At 38.6% G+C, this 18052-nt stretch overlaps 1 protein-coding gene across 1 annotated transcript; it reads left to right on the forward strand.

Annotated features, from left to right (window-relative positions):
• The first annotated feature begins 704 nt into the window (after positions 1 to 704).
• Positions 705 to 17080, forward strand: scinla (scinderin like a). Its single transcript, XM_053636620.1, has 17 exons — positions 705 to 805; positions 4561 to 4746; positions 5834 to 5988; positions 6918 to 7079; positions 7654 to 7803; positions 8591 to 8677; positions 8956 to 9088; positions 9374 to 9462; positions 9554 to 9769; positions 10939 to 11072; positions 11175 to 11265; positions 11982 to 12152; positions 13118 to 13292; positions 14024 to 14139; positions 14790 to 14867; positions 15021 to 15081; positions 16475 to 17080. The coding sequence occupies exons 2-17, from the start codon at positions 4566 to 4568 to the stop codon at positions 16633 to 16635; spliced, it is 2160 nt and encodes a 719-aa protein (XP_053492595.1). The 5' UTR covers positions 705 to 805; positions 4561 to 4565; the 3' UTR covers positions 16636 to 17080.
• The last annotated feature ends 972 nt before the right edge of the window (positions 17081 to 18052 follow it).

The following is an 18052-nucleotide window of genomic DNA, read 5'->3' on the forward strand; positions in this document are numbered from 1 at the left end:
GTGTCCTCATACTTTTCGTCATATGGTGTACTTAAATCCATCCATTTTCTGTACTGCATATCCTACACAGAGTTGCGTGGGAGCCTGGAACTTATCCCAGGGAACTCAGGGCACAAGGTGGGGGACACCCTGGACAGGGTGCCAACCCATCACAAGGCACAATCGCACACCCATTCAAACACTACCAACAAATTGGAAATGGCAATCTTTGGACTGGGGGTGGAAACCGGAGTACCCAGGGGAAACCCTCGAAGCACAGGGAGAACATGTAAACCCCATGCAAACAGGACAGAGGCAGAATTCGAACTCCCGACCACAGAGGTGCGAGACAAATGTGATAACCACTAAGCCAGAGACTAAGATTCTTACTATGCTAATTCCTTAAAACGTTGTTTTCTTTGTCTTGTAATAACAACTTTTATTGATTTGTATCCCAGAACCAATTTCCCTTCAAAAAAAAAAGCTAAAATAAAAATGGTAGAAAATAAACTTTTGGCACTTCACATGGATAGCACAGGGGCAACACAGATATAATTACTATGTTGCATATGCAGTGGTAACTCTGAAACTTTCCTGTCTACCAGCACTTACAGCTAGTAAAGTTTTGATGAGCTCAGTGTGGGTTTCAGCAGCTGGGCGTTGGTTGGATCAAGCTGGGGGTTTTCAGGAGGAGGATGGAGGGAGAGGAGGAGACATAGAGGCTGTTCACTTCCTCCTTATAACACTGCTCATGAAGGTAGGGCTTCCACACCACTCCAGCGTCTCCATCCACATCCAGCAGTCACTCAGTTCATCAGCAATACAGGTAAGTTATATGAAATCATCATTACTCACACATTCTGCACAGTATCACTGCTCAGCTCAGGGAGCTTCAGTGCTTTAGTTTAGCAGGTTTTGCAGTAAAGAAAACATTAAAAGGTTTTGTAGGGGGAAGCAATTGCGTCTTTATTTTCATGGCTGCTTTTTTCCCCCTGTTCGGTAACGATGTAATAGCATGCAAATTAGCATTTCGGATTTCTGTGTAGAAGTTCAAGTAAGCATCGTGCACCTTACAATTCTGAAATGACTTTTTATTTTTTATTTTTTAAAGTATATTAAAACCTACGCTCTTTCTATACTTTCTTTTCCTGCGCCAGAGGGCGTAGCCCAATGTCATCCGCCCAGCCGTGATTATTATGATTATTTTATGAACTGACTCACGAGTCGATTCTTTCGAGCAAAGGTGTTTAATACCGAACTCTGGGAGATTTGTTTCGTTTGATTCATCAGAAAAAGTGTCAACAAAGCCTCTGTCTTGTATTGCAAGTGCAGTTTTGTGTCTATCTATAGCATGCATTATCTTTGAACGATGTCATTGAATCCCACTGTAGGGAAAGGAAAGGAAGTTTCACGACTCTCTCATGGCATATTCTACAATTTCCTTACAGACTCATATATGTGTGTGTATATATTTATATATATATAAACATTATTTATATAATAGCCTGGTTTGTGTCTAAGAAGTAATAGATTAATAATTATATATATATATATATATAATAAGTGGGGAAATATAATCATGTTTATGTATTATTTTGCTGGATTCACAAAATTGGTATACAATAGAAACTAGGTTTTCTGTCCTTGCAGCCCATTTTTTCTATGGACTGCCAAATGAGTCATTGAGCCACGGACATCAGGCCTGAAGTATGACTCACTTGACATTTTTCTCATTCTTTTTTCCCCTAACACATTCATTTGCATAAACCAAACTGTCGTTTGATTCACCATGCCACAGTGGCATCCAGAAATAATGTTTTTAAGCAAAAGCAAGTATGAGATCTGATAAAAAAAAAAAAAATTCCACTATTCAAGTCTCCATCATTGAACAGTTAATAACTTCAGTTCGAAACAGTAGACTTTAACTTAACTCTATAATGACAGTTGCACTTTTTGACTATATAGTATACAGCTATGGGAGTGAAATTATTTATAATTGCTTTATCCGGTGTCACCCAGATGAGGCTGGGTTCCCTTTTGTTCCTATCTGGGTTTCTTCCTCATTTCATCTCAGGGAATTTTTCCTTGCCACCCTCGCCTCTGGCTTGCTTATTATATAACTCTGAAAGACTACTTTGCAATAATGCCCATTGTAAAAAGCACTATACAAATTAAGTTAAATTGAAACCATTTTTTACTAACTACCAGAGGAACAAACCCTTTCTCTGGACCCTATATCAAGATGTGTTCAAACTCAACAAATTTATATAAAAATAGCCAGAAAATGTGTTCATCAAGTATTATGTTGCAACTATCATTGATAACATGTTGTTTGGTGCTGTAAAATAATAAATATATAACTGTTCATAATAGTGTGAACTTATATATAATTATCAGACATGTCATACAGCCATGGTTGAACAGTTTATAAAATATACAATATATCTAGTAAATATCAGTACACCAAACATGGCTATTGTAAGTTATTTAACTCCTTAAACTTACATGACTCATCCCCAGGTCTAGACTTGCAGTCACTTTCATAACTACATACCTACCTACCTACACACCTTTTCTTCAGTTTACTGACTAATCCCCAACCTCTGTTCTAAGACAAAAATAATGGAGAAGTGGTGGCCATGCAACTTTAAACATTTCTCACTGAAAATAAGCTTTATGAACCCTGAATTTTGTGCACATCGCAGAATTGAATCAGCTCTGTTGTCTGCTGTTTGTTGATGCTGGTTCACCAAAAATTCTTCATCTCCTTGATCTCATGGTGGCTTTTGAAACTGTAAAACACGATACAGTAATTTTCCAATAATTTGTAATCTTAGAAAACATAAATCAGGACTGCCCCAATGTTCACTTCTTGGTCCACACTTTTTTTTATTATACACATGCTATCATGATCATAGCGTTCATTGCTATGTTGATTACTTTCAGTTAACCTAACATTAAGACTCTCATGGTTCCTGCAATACAGGTTTTGACAATAGGCCCAAATTACCAGACTGTTAGATTCCTCTGTTGACATTTAGAGTGTGTCTGTTCAGGTTCCTAATCATTTCTGTGGGTTGTTTGGTATCTGGATGTTCTTCCAGACTGTTGAGACTAGAGATCGACCAATATTGATTTTTTTATAACCGATACTGATTATTTGCATGTTTATATGCCCAATAACCGATATGCAGAACCGATATTTATTTATTGTTTTTCTTCTGTTTTTGACTCAATGATAACAGCATCACTGAACTGAACATACCGTTTTATTTATAATTTTGTCAATTTCACTTCCTCCTTGCATACAAAATATCATGTAATATTGGAAAATGACTAGGAACTACGCTTCCCATCAGACACTACACCATGTGACATGTCTCATTCACCTGTTTAGCTCATTAGCACTGGTGTATGTATATATAGTCACGTTCAGAACTGGACTGTTGTGACTGTCTTGTGTTGCTTGTGCTGTCTCCATGTATCATGTTATGCCCGTCTTATGTTGTGCTTCATTTGATACTTTATTAAATGTTTCACTGAGATTATACTCTTGTTTATACACCAATAAATAGAGGGGTCTGAAAGAGTGCAATAAATAAATAAATAAATAAATAAATAAATAAATAAATAAATAAATAAATAAAGTGTACTATTACTAGTCTAAAAAAATAATAAAAAATAAAAAAAATTGATGAGGTAAACAGATTACATGACTCTGTGAGTTTGTTTCTATTTCTTAGCATCAAGCTGCTTAAACAAATGCGTATATCAAGCATTGATGTAACACATCTCATTTATGCATTAATGATGCATGTTATGTTAAATAAAGTTTATTAATTAAAGCAAAGTAAGTATACTTAACTGTGCACACTGTTGTTGACTCATCTCCCCTCAGATTCAGTGCTGCAATGGTGGCCATTTATTGGTGGATCCGATATTAAAAAACCGATATCCGAGAAATGCTTAAATATCGGGGGAAATGTCGGTAAAACCGATTATCAGTCGATCTCTAGTTGAGACTCACATTACATTTCCCCTCAATCTGCCCTTTTTTTCCACCTTTGTAACTCCTTTGTCTTCACCCTTTCTTATATATGAGATACTAAAACATTATCTCGTGTTTTTATTAGCCCTCCTGTTGATTATTGTAATGCTCTCTTTATTGGTCTACCAGCTCAAACTCTGTACAAAGATCAATACATTGAAAACTCAGCTGCTGCCCCGATCCCATCTTGTACCCTCAGGTCCTCTGGCAGCAGACTGCTTACATTACCCCACTCCAGGATTTCCTCACTTCTGTTTTTTAATGACTTTATTGTTGATTAAGTTAATATTATTCTTGTTGTTCTAATGCTGAGAAAATTAGCCAAACATTCTGCTTCCTGAGTGTGTAATTATCTGTGTTTAACTAAGCAGATGCACGTGCTTGTTTGTCAAAGATAATCAGATCTCCCAAATGGATGTGACCCTATGAGATTCACACTGTCATACACTCATCTGACTGCATCTGACTGATCACGATTATGTGTGTCTGTAGTCTATTTTATGTGGAAACGTAATGTGTGTTCATATTTACAGAGATCATGGTGGTCCACAAGGAGTTCGAGACTGCAGGAAAACAGCCAGGCTTGCAGGTATGGAGGGTGGAAAAGATGGACCTGGTGCCAGTACCCAAGCAGCTCTATGGAAACTTCTACATCGGAGATGCCTACATCCTTCTCTACACCACTCCTGCTCCATCCTACGCCATCCACATCTGGCTAGGTGAGACTCTCTGTCTTTGTCTGTCTGCCCACATATCTAATAAATATCTATCCATCACTCTCTCTGTCTGTCTAATTATACACTCACCGTCCACTTTATTAGTAACACCTGTACACCTGCACATTCATGCAGTTATCTAATCAGCGTAATGTATAAAATCATGCAGATCCAGGTCAAGAGCTTCGGGGAATGTTCACATCAAACATCAGAATGAAGTAAAAGTGCAATCTATGTGGCTGTAATTGTGGCATGAAAGTTGGTACCAGATGGGCTGGTTTGAGTGTTTCAGAAACTGCTGATCTCCAGGGAATTTCACACAACAGTCTCTAGAATAGAGAAAACAAAAAAACATTTACTGAGCGACAGTTCTGTGGGTGGAAATGCCTTGCTGATAAGAGCGGTCAGTGGAAAATGGCCAGATTGGTTCGAGTTGACAGGAAAGATACAGTAACTCATATAATCACTCTATACAACTGTGGTGAGCAGAAAAGCATCTCATCATGCACAAAACATTGAACCTTGTTGTACATGGGCTGCAACAGCAGAAGAACAGGAATCTGAGGCTATCATAGGCACAGACTCACCCAAACTGGACAATTGAAGATTAGAAAAGAAATCACCTGGTCTTCAGCTGTCAATTTTTGGTGAATCTGTGCCCATGATAGCTCCGTATTCTTGTTCTTGACTGACGGGAGTGGACGCTGATCTCTGGTCTCTGCTTTTGTAGCTCATCTACCTCAGTTGTAAAGAGTGGCGTCATCTTAAACCAGTCTGGTCATTATCTGATCTCTCTCATCAACAAGGTGTTTCAACCTGCAGACCATTACTCATGCATCTTTTTTGTTTTTAGCACCGTTCTGTGTAAATTCCCAGGAGATCAGCAGTGTCTGAAACACTCAACCCAGCCTATCTGGCACCAACAACTATGCCATGGTTCAAGTCACAAAAATCATACTTTTTCGTGTTCTGATGTTTAATGTGAATATAACATACAGTATTCACATATATGTAACTATTTATTTATTTATTTATTTATTTATTTATTTATTTATTTCTGCTGACATATGTCTATGTCATGTCTGCTTAGGGGGTGAGTGTTCCCAGGATGAGAGTGGAGCTGCAGCAATCTTTGCTACCCAATTGGACGACTTCTTGGGTGGAAGTCCGGTTCAGTTCCGTGAGGTCCAGAACAATGAGTCCCTCACCTTCCTTGGCTACTTCAAGTCCGGTGTTAAGTACAAGGTGGCATATTCTGTTTATAGCGTAGAAACGGAACTGTACAAACATCTTCAAAACATAATACGCTCCTTCTAAAATAAGTATTAGATTAATGAAGTTGGTTTGTTCTTTTGTAAATGAATAAATCAGTCTTTGCTGTTTTCATTAACCCCTCAATAATTTTTATTAGTGCTATTGATTAAATCATAGTTAGTTAATAATAAGCTTAAAGGTGAATAATGTGGGATGTTAAAGGATTAATACATACATGGATTTTATCAGGCACATTTTAGTCTAAGCTGAAATATCAATACAAAGGTGTCGGCCAAGTCTGCGCTTGCACTAGCATCCTCATTCCAGAAGTCTGTATCAGAGCAGAGAGATACTCCGTTTTTATTCCTTTGTTGCTAAGAGTAAAGTTGGAATACAATATTGTCCTTCCACTCTGTGTGTGTTTGTGTGTGTGTGTGTGTGTGTGTGTGTATGCTCTGAGAGGGTATTTTCCCTTTACACCAATGTGATTGTGGGTCTCCTATGAGAGCACAGCACACAAACAGTGAAAGTGTGATGATAATAGAAAGAAAAACACTAAAGGAATAACAAGCAGCAAATTCCACAGTGCTGACTCACACCTACAGTAATGAATCAATAGTTGTAGTACTAAACATCTGTAGTGTTGATTCACACATACACTGATGAAACACTGAAAGAGCTTAATTAAAGGTATAGCCAGTGAATCCATCTGAAACTCCTTTTTACTTTTCCTTCCAAAACCACACCCTGAAACACATGCCTATTCTACATGCTGTCTAAATGCAAATGCAGGTGGGCTTTCTAAATTAACCTGCAACATGACTGACAGATAAGTAAAGACACTTTGTTTTGGTCCTTTGGATGTTGTTGTGTTCAGTGCAGTTATGTCTCTTTGCTTCTCCTCTGTCTCACACACACAGCAAGGTGGTGTGGCCTCTGGCTTTCAGCACGTGGTGACCAATGACATGGACGTGAAGCGATTACTCCATGTTAAAGGGCGGAGGGTGATCCGTGCCACCGAGGTTCCTCTGTCATGGACCAGCTTCAACCGTGGAGACTGTTTCATCATCGATCTGGGCAAGGTCAGGTGTCACACAGCAGCAAACCGGAGCTTGCTGAACAATTACCCTTAGCACTGTTTAGTTTCTGGTGTGTGTCATATCCTTTGTCTTTAGTCATCATTATGTAACAGAATAATATCATTTAATAACACCAAATGTAAATGAGAATGTAACAATTAATAATAATTAATAATTACACTGGAAGTAATTATTTGTATTCTGTTATCCATTATCTACTAAGCATGCAATAACTGAAGCCTTTGTTCCAAATGCTAAAATTCATTCTAATATGTATTGGTTATCAAGAAAACCGAAATGAAAGTGTGGTTTTGGTCAGTGTTGCAGTGCAGAGAAGAGTTTCTAGAAAAGAGAATCATAACATTGCTCTTTTGTAGCCTATTCAGTTGCTAGCAACTCTAACAAATAGCAACTGAATAGGCTGAAATTAACTAGTTAACAGAGGACACAAGGACACTACAGACAAATAATCAGTTTTGGATCACTCTGGTTTACACTTTTTTCATTACACACCTACAGTAAATTCTGGGTAATACACACCAGGAATAACACTATTTGATATGTTTCTGTGTTATAGGAAATCTATCAGTGGTGTGGCAGTGAGTGTAACCGATTTGAACGTCTGAAAGCATCTCAGGTGGCCATGGACATCCGCGATAATGAGCGTAATGGTCGTTCCAAGCTGCAGATGGTTGAGGAGGACTCGGAGCCGGAGGCCATTACTGCTGTAAGCATCACTGAGGGGAGAAACTGAGAAATCCATACACAATTGCTGTTCAAGAGCTTTTCGTTTAGACATTTTCCAAGAGAATTAGCCAAGACCTACATGGTGTCTGAAGTTTGCTTCTTTAGTTTTGTAATATAATATAATATAATATAATATAATATAATATGATATGATATAATATAATATAATATAATATAATATAATATAATATAATATAATATAATACAGTATTATATTAAGTGGAATTATATTATCATCAAATCACTTCTAATATACAATTCCATGCCTCATACCTATACCATAATACCAAACAACGCGCTGCTGAGGAACGTTTATTTGAGATACTGAACAAGTCAACATTATTTTGGTGAATGTATATGAATGATTTAGGCATGCAGTTTGCAGGGAGTTAAACTGGCAGCTATAATCTTAATCTTACTCTTTATAATCAGCTATAATCTAATCAACATTTACTACTTTAGCTTTGTAGATTCAGTGCAAAACTATAGTAGAAAAAACATATCCTGGTTGATTGTCTACATTCGGAGTGAGGCGGAAATTGTGTGTAATTCCTTTTCAGCCAAACTATTTTTTTCAACAATTGTAAATATGTTTTTATGAAATTGATATTCTAAGCCTCAACATTACAGATTACATTAAGGTCAACTTTAAAGACTGTGCCACTCATTCCTCATATAAGTTGTTGAACTTTGGTGGGTTTAACTGCAGGAAACTCTTAGTTACTGAACTACCGGAAATGTTTGCTTCATATGTTGGATATTTTTAGGTTCTTGGATCCAAACCCAACATACCCGCAGGAAGTGCTGATGATGAGGCTGTTGACAGAGCCAACAAGAAGGGCACTCTTTATATGGTAAACCATTAGTTGTCATTTTGTTTGTGTGTGTGTGTGTGTGTGTGTGTGTGTGTGTCTGTGTATGTAAACAGAAACAAATATGAAATAAATATGATTTAAATGATATTTATAATTATTAGATGCATAATGAAAATTAAAGAATAATAGAATTAAACACTAATGTATTTATTATTATTGTTGTTGTTGTTGCTGTTGTTGTTATTATATGATTTGTAGTTTCAGTTTGAAGTCATTTAATAAGACTGGTAGATATAATGGTAATCGTGTTTGGTTAGGTTTCTGATGCTTCAGGCTCCATGAAGGCCTCTCTGGTGGCTGAGAGCAGCCCATTCAAACAGGAGATGCTTTCTCCCAGTGAATGCTACATCCTTGACAATGGAGTTGATGGCAAAATCTTCTTGTGGAAAGGTGAGTCTTGTGATTTAGTGCTGTTTATCTTATCAGTTACATACAGAAATTAATTAGCCATATAAAAAGTTAGAAATGCTCAGCTAAAATCTTAGCATTAGCATATGAGAACCTATTCAGTTTAACTGAATTCACATCTTGCCTAGGTGTGATAAGAACTGGAATTGAATCAACGTCTGTATGATGATCATTGAGGAATGAACTGAACTTAAACTGAATTTACTGAAATCTAAGGCCAAATTAGATTATTTATTTCTGACCCATTGGTCTTCTTTTGCCCTTCAGGTCCGAAAGCCAACGAAGCTGAACGAAAGGCGTCTATGAATGCCGCACAGCAGTTTATCAAAGACAAAAACTACCCTAAAAACACCCAGGTAAAAATCCAATCAGGGCTCCTCGCACCTCAAATCTGTCAACATCTAACTGAAGTCTAGCTGTCAACATCTGTTGATTGTTTGTGATTAGATCCAGCTGTTGCCCGCTGGTGGGGAGACCACCCTGTTTAAACAGTTCTTCAGCAACTGGAAGGATAAGGATCAGACCACGGGCCCAGGGAAGGCCTACACTATTGGGAAAATCGCCAGAGTGGAGCAGGTCCCCTTTGACGCATCCAGTCTGCACTCCAATAAAGCCATGGCTGCTCAACACGGCATGGTGGACGATGGCTCGGGCAAGGTGCAGGTAAGTCAGAACACAAATCTAATACATACGAATGTATTTTGCACCTTGTTTGCAGATTTTGAAGTGGGATTTTGAATATGAGAATCTGATTATGAGATTAAGAATATTTTCAATATGAGATTCTGAAGCATTAAGGCAGGGGTGAATCATCACATTGAATCATCACATGATTCAACTTAGCTGTCCAATAGCCATCTGTCCTAACCATAGTTTATGAGTACTTAGTCTACAATTAAAAATAGTTTTTCTGTTTTGTGCAGAATTTGCACTGCCATTGCATCATTATCTGTTCTAACTAGTAGTGCAAGTGATTATATTACACAAAGTGACATTTTTTAACCCTCTGTCAGATGTCATCGTGAAACATTGCATGTGTGATCTTGGCCTGGAGCTCTGTAATCTCTGTATGTTCATGCATTCATCGTCAGTAACCACTTTATCCTGATCAGAGTCACATTGTATCCAGGAACACTGGCCATGAGGCAGGAATACACCCTGGATGCGATGCCAGGCCATTGCTCATATATATTTACATCTAGGTCTAGTTTAAACAGTAGGTTTCCAATCATATAGTTCAAGTGAAGGTAACTGAAGTTGTGTTCTAAACTTGTCATCATTCTGATCTGATGACGTACTGTCACTTTACAGAGTATTGCAGAGTACAGAGTTCAGCGTTCTACCATATTTAACATCTTAGTCAACTTATTAGCTAGGTCTTCATGACCTAACTTTGCTCAAAGAAAGAAAACACCAGTCACTGCAGGGTTGTCACTCTTTCAGTATCTGAGTGATGTAACACATGCATTATGAGAGGTTTTTAGGCAAGATTTTGTAATCGCATCAAATTCAAGGCCTTGATTCTCACGTACAAGGCCTTGTCTGGAACAGCACCCCCTCTACGTCAACACTCACCTTGAAGTTTGTGTTCCCTTGTGCAACCTACTCAGCGAAGCATTTTTTCAATTCAGCACTTACACCGGCTCTTACACCACGACTCTGTGCGTTTTGCTTCTCTAGAACTCAATTAAAAATCTTGTATGTTTGCACTACTTGTATTGTACTCCACTTGATATATCACTTTGCTTGTATTTCCTCATTTGAAAAGCCGCTTTGGATAAAAGTATCTGCTAAATGAGTAGATGTAAATGTGTCTTGGGTTACCTTTACAGGTGTGGCGTGTTGAAGGTAGTGACAAGGTTCCTGTAGACCCCTCCACCTATGGTCACTTCTATGGAGGAGACTGCTATCTGATCCTCTACAGCTACAAACAGGGAGCCAGAGAGCAGCATATCATCTACACCTGGTGAGACAGTCCAACCATAAGCCACAATGCTATCTGACCTTCTCAGTAACTGATTGTGACATTGATTTGTATTGATAAATTGATATTGATTGACTGCTCTAGGCAGGGGCTGAAGTGCACGCAGGATGAGTTGGCCGCCTCTGCCTTTTTAACAGTCAAATTGGACGACTCCATGGGAGGATCTCCCGTGCAGGTCAGACTCATCTTTACAGTACTGATAACAGATTCTGTGGTTCACATTTACAATCACAGGGACACCAGAAAATCAATGTTTCCTCAGTAGTTTAAGGCAGTGTTTCTTTTTTTTTTTTAATACTTTTTTTCCTCTGTGTTTATGAATCAGTTGTGTTAAACGATTGTAAATGAAAGTTTCTGAAGCTCTTTGAACAGGATTAGTTGGACATGGAGAGCTGGGATAATGCGCTCTACAGGTGCTTTACAGTTGTTGCTGGCTATCAGCATTGTCTGAGTTTTCTGTCCCTCTACCTGAGAGAAACATTTTTTTTGTTACATAAAGGTCTTGTAAAGGTTTGTTACAGTGTGGACTAAAAACATACTTGACATTTGTTTAGACGTCTTTATGTGTGCGTTGAAAGAATTTTTAAACACCAACAGCAATCAGGAAACGGTGATTGCTTTAGTAGTCTTTCAAATGTTTAGTTAATGTGGGTTGCATTAAAAGAGCAACATTCCTGCAGATTATATGACCAGGTGTGACCCAAACATCAAAGCTGGAAGAAAAGGAAACCTGCTGAACCCAATAATTAATAGCTGGAAACATGCATATTCAAACAGATCCACATTCATGAGCAAACATTTTGTTTTTGTTTGTTTAAGATATTTAGTTCAAGATGAATACACGATCCTTAATGTATAATCTCCAGCTCTGATGTGTGATCTCCTTTGCAGGTGCGTGTCACTCAAGGCCAGGAACCGCCCCATTTGATGAGCCTGTTTAAGGGCAAACCGCTGATCATCTTCTTGGGCGGGACTTCCCGAAAAGGCGGGCAGAGCAGTACAGGAAGTACACGTCTCTTCCATATTCGTCAAAGCTCCACCCGTGCTACACGTGCTGTTGAGGTCAGCCTGATGCATGTTGATGTCACATCTTAGTGCTAGAAATGAATCCTGTCTGTATTTTTTATGTCAGGTATTGCATACTACGCACTTAATGTTAACAGTAGGACATTCTGTCCTCTTGAATTATGATAAATATCCACTTACATGTTTGGCAGATTTGCATGGTTGCTCTGCAACAGCAAAAGGAAAAACATTATTCGCCAATGTTTAGCCAATCAGATGAGATTAGGGATGTTGCAGTAAATTTTTTTTATTATTCTCCTGTTATTATATGATAATGCTTTTTTAAACACTTCTGCCATGTTACTTTACACTATTCTAACATAATTTTTACTCTTTGATATAGCAATAAATAAAAATGTGGACTAGCAAGTGTGTTACAGTGGGGAAGTAGTTCAGTAAAAGCTTTGCTGCCTTGCAGCTCCAGGGTCCTGGGTTCACTCCTGAGCCCAGGTTACTATCTATGCAGAGTTGTGCATGTTCTATCCATGTTTGCATGGGTTTCCTCCAGGTTTCCTTTCATTGTCTAAAAACATGCACGTGGGCGGATTGGCTATTTTAAATTGCCCATAGGTGTGTGTGGGAATGATATCCTACATCGGACTGGTGTCCCATGGAATAGAAATGTGATGCATTGTGGCAGCATGCAGAATTTGCAAACACACAGTGTATGTACCATTACTTTTAGTTACACACTACAGTACCAAGCTAAAAGCCTTGTAGAGGTTTTGACTGAAAGGTGTTTTGCAATCAGAATGTGTAGAGTAGCAATATGATCACAACATGCTGTTCATATCATGTGGGCCCCATAGGATGAACATTTGAATACACTAGCTTTCATGAGACTGTTCTGTCAGTATCGTGGTATTTCAAGTTGAAGGATGTGTTTTCAGGTGCAACACTATATTGCAACGATTAAGGTTAAACCTCACTGAGCATAAAAAAGTTGTCTTCCCTTCTCTCAGGTGAAGCCCTCTGCTGCAAATCTGAACACCAACGATGTGTTTGTGCTGAAGACTCCAGACGCCATGTTCCTGTGGAAAGGAGTCGGGGCCACGGATGAGGAGCTGTCTGCTGCCAAACACGTCTGCAGCTTCCTGGGTGGCAGTGCTACTGAAGTGGCTGAGGGGAAAGAACCAGGTGTGCATTCATCAAATAGCATTTTTAAAACAAACGTCTTTAACGAAAGCTTCTCTATAGATTCAAGATTTTATTTGTCAGTTATATATGTATATATATATATATATAACAGTTATATACAGTATATAACTCGCAGTGAAATGAAAACCTGGCACACTCCTCTTTAGAATGTGCATTAAATACTAAGTTAAAAATAAAATCAGAAGGGAATAAAATGGAAGTACAAAATTAGCATGGAATGTGTAGAAAATGGATGTACAAAATATGCAGTATGTATGTGATTAACAATAAATAAGATATATTAATTAGCTGATTAAAATTAGACTAATTAAAGGTTTCCTTGGTCTTTTTCTTTCCTTGATCAGCCAGAAATTATGCTGATAATGGAGGAAAGATGAATTCATCCTGTTTTGAACACACTGTAGGGAGCTAATAACTTGCATAAGTATTACGCATTAACATAGTTCATTTATAAGATGTGGTTATGGTCTCTTTGACATCATTGCCATTGGAATGATGGCATATATTTACTCTTGAGAGTGACAGTTTCATGTTATTGAGTTTTTTAAAAATGTTTATAAGTATGCCTGCTGTTTATTTCAGTTGACAATCATATCAGTAGAAGCCCTGTTTAACTAAAATTGGTGCTGTATAAGAATATTGGTTGTTAAAATGTTTCTCTCTGTCTCTCTCTCTCTGTCTCTCTCTCTCTCTCTCTGTCTCTTTCTCAGCGGGGTTCTGGTCTGCTCTTGGTGGAAAGAAGGACTATCAGACCTCCAGCAGTCTGCAGAAGACAGTTAAACCACCTCGCCTGTTTGGCTGCTCCAACAAAACCGGCCGTCTCATAGTGAGTTCGCAGAACAGGAGTCAGTGGATGTTTTAATTTAACAATTAACACTTTCAGTTAACTTCATTGACCTAGTATAGATATCATTTACTTTAAACTTATTTTATAAATTGGTACAAGAATGGAAATATAGAAATAAGTTAAAATAATGAATACGTATAAACTTCTCTTTCTCTCCCCCCTCCCCCCTCCCTCGCTCTCTCTCTCTCTCTCTCTCTCTCCCTCTCTCTCTCTCTCTCTCTCTCCCTCTCTCCCCCGCCCCTCTCTCTCCCTCTCTCTCCCTCTCTCTCTCTCTCTCTCTCCCCCGCCCCTCTCTCTCCCTCTCTCTCCCTCTCTCTCTCTCTCTCTCTCCCCCGCCCCTCTCTCTCCCTCTCTCTCCCTCTCTCCCCCGCCCCTCTCTCTCCCTCTCTCTCCCTCTCTCTCTCTCTCCCTCTCTCCCCCGCCCCTCTCTCTCCCTCTCTCTCTCTCTCTCTGTCCCTCTCTCCCCCGCCCCTCTCGCTCCCTCTCTCTCTCTCTCTCTCTCTTTCTCTCTCTCCCTCTCCCTCTCTCCCCCGCCCCTCTCTCTCCCTCTCTCTCTCTCTCTCTCCCTCTCTCCCCCGCCCCTCTCTTTCCCTCTCTCTCTCTCTCTCTCTCTCTCATCCTGTTCCCAGGTAGAGGAAGTGCCAGGAGAGTTCACTCAGGTTGATTTGGCCACAGATGATGTCATGCTTCTGGATACCTGGCACCAGGTACCTCTACATGCTCCATCAAATCTCTACTCCTCTATCCAGTTACTTCAGTGATACAGTCCCCATTCCTCCATTTGCTGTATTAATAACACAGCCTGCTGGGTCTGAATGTGCAGGATGTCAATGGTTTTTTTTTTTCTTCTTGCTCTTCAGATCTTTGTCTGGATTGGTAACGATGCCAACGAAGTGGAGAAGAGCGGCTCAGATAAAATAGGTACTGCTGATGCAACATACTGTAGAGTTCTCATATCCCGTCAGATACCATACTGCCATCTCAAAACTGCTGAGAGTGTGAGAGACTCTCATATTTTTGGGTAGAGAGATGTGCACAGACTTTGCGTCTGTTATAAATAAACCTCTTCAGCTGAGTTGTTGGGATGACTGCTAGATTTCTATTTGATGACCCATGTCCTCTAGCAGGAACAATATTTTGTCAGAGATAGGATGGGGCAGACTGTGCAGACATATAATTTTTTTCCAGGAACAGTTGAGAGAAAAATTTATTTTCTTGTTGCCGATTTCCACCTGTTAGCCGAGTCTCCCATATTGCATAACTGCTACCTGTTAACGCATGCTTTCTCCAAGGCACATGAACCCAGAAGCCTCATCTTTTTGAACTGCAGCTCAAGTAACCTCATAGGAGGGTAGCACTAAGTGCCTTATTCTGTAGACAGATGCCAGCAATTAGCAAACATTGCTGTGATTAATGGGAAAGAGGAAGGCCATCCTTTCCACCCAGAGAGCATGGAATCGTAAGCATTTGAATTTGCAAGCTTCTGGTCATACAGCAGGTGTTGTATTTATCAACATACTGCAACATACTTTTGTCAGTTTTTATAGAGAATATTGTGCCACACAATATCAGAACCTTGATGCCATTTGAAATACAATTGAGGTGATAAGTTTGCATACGCCTTGCAGAATCTGCAAAACATTAATATTTTTTTTTTAAAAAGAGGAATCATAAATCCATCTAGATATCCAAATCCATAGATTTTCACACTGAGGACAACTGAGGGACTAGTACACAGCTATTACAAAAGGTGCAAACATTCACTGATGCTCAAGAAGGCAACATGATACATTAAGAGGCAGGGGGTGTAAACTTTAGAATAACAGTTGTAAATGTAAATCGTTTTTATTTTGCTTAAAGATCTTTTTTTTTTTCCATTTAGTACTGCCCTTCAGAAACTACATAAGATATTTACATGTTTCCCAGAAGACAAAATAATAACAATTTACACCAATTATTCTGTTCAAAAGTTTACATCCCCACTACTTAATGTAGTGTGTTGCCTTCTTGAGAATCAATGAATGTGAAATAGCTTCTTCAGGGCAAAATGCAATTTTTATGATTTCTCTTAAAAAAAAATTAACATTTTGCAAATTCTGTAAGATATATGCAAATGTATGACCTCAACTGTAAGTATGCGATGATTTAGGCTTGCAAGTTTTCACAATGCTAACCTGTTAGCTCTATGCGTCCCTTACATGCTAGCAACATTAGCCTATCTATCACTGTAACATGAGGTTATTAAAGTATAACTGTGAAATGTAACCATCTGAGTCAGATAAACATAATATGTTTCTTGTATTTGTTCCTTCAGCTAAAGACTATGTGAACTCAGACCCCTCTGGCCGTCATGGCACCCCCATCAGCATCATTAAGCAGGGCTTTGAGCCACCCACTTTCACTGGCTGGTTCCAGGCCTGGGATACTAAAATGTGGGACAAAGACCCTCTGGAACATATCCGTACCTGTTTCTGAACACACTCACAGTTTGCACGGCTTGCTGCTGTCTGCCATAAGACAAGCCTGCTATCTGAGAGAGCTATAGATTAACAGCAAAAAACAATGCTATGCACTAGTCACTATATACACTGTCATGTCGTTTTACATGAAATATTTGCTTTTGGCTTATTTTTTAAATACAGGAAGTTTTAAACATACAGTTAAAATATATATGTTTTGGCTAAATATATTCTAAAACTAAATGTAAGAACTTAACCAATGTGTTCTCTATCTGGCATGTAAATGTGGCCTTCATAATTATAGGCATTCAAAGTGAAATATTTAAAAATGAAACCTCTGAAAATTGTAACATCTCAAAATGTTAATTTACACCTACCAGTCATTTTCTACAAATGCAGAACAAATATTGAAATATGCTGGTTCATAATAAAAAGTGCACCTTGAAACAATGGCTAATGTCATCATTTAGCAGTTAAAGTACCTTAACTGCCTCAACTGCCTTAACAATGCCTTGACTGAGCTGAATAATCAATGTATCTTTGTACTGCTCTATGGTGATCCTTTCATATATTTTTAGAGTGTTACTAGCAAGCAGAAAGACAATTACATACTCTATATGGCTAAAAGTATGTGGACAGATGACCATCATACCCATATGTGTTTCTTCCCCAAACTGTTGCCACAAACTTGGAATCACACAATTGTATAGGACATCTTTGTATTCTGTAGCATTAAGATCTCACGTTACTGGAACTATGAGGCCCAAACATGTTCCAGCATGACAATACCCCTGTGCACAATGAAGACATGGTTTGACAAGGTTGGACTGGAAGAAGTCAAGTGGCCTGCACAGAGCCCTGACCTAAACCCCACTGAACTGGAACGCCGACTTCACACCAGGCCTCCTCACCTGATATTAGTGCCTGAACTCACACTGCTCTTGTGGGTGATTGGGCAGTTTTTTCAACCCTGAAACATGTGAAACCAAGGCATCACACTATTCTTACTGACACACGTGAAAGAATTGCTTCGAGTAGCCACAATCAGGTACATGTCAGGTAGGAAATATGGTTTGAACTCATACAAACCATCTGTCATCATAATCATTATAAATGACTATTGCTGTAGTAATAGTAGTTGTTTGTGCAGACATTGTGATGTGGTATTTTTCTGTTGCCTTTGTCTGACTGGTTGGCCAATTTATAGACTCTGTAAGTATAGGCTATAATCTCTTTCCGTGTAATAGCAGTTATACATCAATTATACATACTGATAAAATTCTGTACAGTTATTATTATTATTATTATTATTAATAGTAAGCATTAGTAATAATAATAATAATAATAATAGACACTATGCTATCTAGTGTAGCATAGGTCTCACTTTAAATGTTTTCCATCTGTTCCATCAAATCTGATGTTAATCTGAAACA

Source organism: Ictalurus furcatus, chromosome 11, assembly GCF_023375685.1.
Source record: "Ictalurus furcatus strain D&B chromosome 11, Billie_1.0, whole genome shotgun sequence".
NCBI classification, from domain to species: domain Eukaryota; kingdom Metazoa; phylum Chordata; class Actinopteri; order Siluriformes; family Ictaluridae; genus Ictalurus; species Ictalurus furcatus.

Excerpts from the sequence above, each read along its gene's own strand:
- scinla (XM_053636620.1), top strand. The coding sequence starts at position 4,566 with ATGGTGGTCCACAAGGAGTTCGAGACTGCAGGAAAACAGCCAGGCTTG. Across the intron at positions 7,804-8,590 it reads AGCCGGAGGCCATTACTGCT|GTTCTTGGATCCAAACCCAA; the intron begins GTAAGCATCACT and ends GGATATTTTTAG. Across the intron at positions 12,153-13,117 it reads GTGCTACACGTGCTGTTGAG|GTGAAGCCCTCTGCTGCAAA; the intron begins GTCAGCCTGATG and ends CCCTTCTCTCAG.